General features: G+C 70.0%; 1 protein-coding gene across 1 annotated transcript in view; it reads right to left on the bottom strand.

Annotated features, from left to right (window-relative positions):
• Positions 1-209: 209 nt before the first annotated feature.
• The window catches only part of POLL (DNA polymerase lambda), a gene marked incomplete at its 3' end in the record, with an annotated part of 6,055 nt that continues 4,675 nt past the window's right edge, over positions 210-1,589 (bottom strand). Inside the window, exon 6 of the mRNA XM_021709277.1 lies at positions 210-378. Coding sequence (XP_021564952.1) covers positions 210-378 — 169 coding nt within the window. The remainder of the gene's footprint in view (positions 379-1,589) is intronic.

Here is a 1,589-nt window from a genome sequence, read left to right as displayed (position 1 = left end):
CCGCTGGGGCTGGGAGCCGGCCTGGGGGTGCCGTCTCCCCGGGCTCCTCCCGTCTCCTGGGCTCCCCACCCCAGCTCGCCCTGTACCTGCCTGCTCTGGGAGAGAGGCCTCCCCCCCACCTCCCTCCTCCCAGAGGCCACAGCCCGAGGCTCTCCCTCTGGGCCCATCCCGGTGCCCTCGCCGGCTGCCCAGCCCCCCTGAGCTCACACCTTGCCGCCGAAGGCTGTCCAGGAGGTGGCCGAACATGCCCTGGTGGGATCGGCCGTCCGGGTGGGTGATGAGCACGTCCACGTCCCCGCAGGTCGCCTTCCCCCGTCGGTACGAGCCGCACGCCACGCACAGCAGCCCGGGGCGCAAGGCCTGCGCTGCCTCCCGGACCTGGGCAAGAGTGGGGAGGCTGAGGCCTGCAGGGCTGGGCTCCCGTCCCCCGCGGCTGCATGCTCGGCGCAGCCCAGGCCAGTCCCTGTGCCTGTGGCCACCGAGGCAGGCCACGCAGGGAGCTCAGCCACAGAGGCAGGCCGGGCTCTTCGGGAGAAGGGTGCCGTCCCTCAGCTCCGGCCCACACGCCCAGGCCTGCAAAAGCCCTCCGAGACAGGGCCAGGCCTGGCCCCAGGGACCTGTGGACTTGGGGCTACTGGCAGAGTGAGGGGTGGGGGGCGAGGCCCAAGCAGGCGGCTGGCAGCGCCCCAGGCCCGGCTGGGGAGAACACGGAACCCAGAAATCTACGTGCCCCAGCGGGGAAGGGCCGAGAAGGAGCAAAGGGTTCTGAGCCCACACCGTGGAGTAGCGCGAGGGAGCTGGCAGGGCGGAGGCCTTCGTGCGCAGATGGCCTGCCTCCCCCGACACCCAGGCGACCTGAGTCCTCCTGACAGGCGCTGGGCTGATGCCCTTACTCTCTTCTGCAGGCTCCCAGGAGAATGGGAGAGGAGGCCCAGGCGAGGAAGCCCATCAGAACTCCCAGGCTGGAGCCCTCGGGCGAGCTGACGCAGGAGGGGCGGGCTCACTGGGGCATCCTCTGTGCCCAGACACCGCGGCTGAGCGACGGAGTCAGCACCAGCACCGCGGCCTGGGATGGGCGACAGAGCGGTCCGGCCAGCCCCCGTCAGCTGCACCGTCCTGCAGCCTGGACGGGGCTGGGCCTGGTCACCCGGGCCAGAGTCCTCCTGGCCCCCGAGAGCAGCACACCCTGCGCACACCCAGGGCGACGGCCCTGACCCCCAGACCCGCTGAGCTGGGGCAGCACCTGGCCCGACCCGCGCCTCGGTCTTCCTCGAGTCTCGGTTTTAGACGCGCCTAATCGCTAACCCAACTCTGAACTGAACCCTCATCTCGGCCAAGCCTTATTTACTGGACAACCACGAATCTCGACTCGTAAGCAGCCAACATAGAAAAACCCGGCTGACCCGGGCCTGGCCTCGGCTCCCTCAGGCTCAGCTTTCTCCTGCCCCAAGCCTGTCCCTCCCACACTGAGCTCACGCCCCGGCCTTGGGTGGCGTCAGCAGGCCCGTGCTTCCCGAGGGAGAGGAGACGGCACGCGTGTGCATCCTGGGGGCAGGGTCCGGGGTTTTCCGGTTCTCCAAGAAGCTGGT

The sequence above is a fragment of the Carlito syrichta genome, unplaced genomic scaffold (assembly GCF_000164805.1).
Source record: "Carlito syrichta isolate Samal-C Ts95f unplaced genomic scaffold, Tarsius_syrichta-2.0.1 Scaffold170050, whole genome shotgun sequence".
In the NCBI taxonomy this organism is placed as follows: Eukaryota; Metazoa; Chordata; class Mammalia; order Primates; family Tarsiidae; genus Carlito; species Carlito syrichta.
The sequence above is the reverse complement of the archived record's forward strand: the minus strand, read 5'-3'. Positions and strand labels throughout refer to the sequence as shown.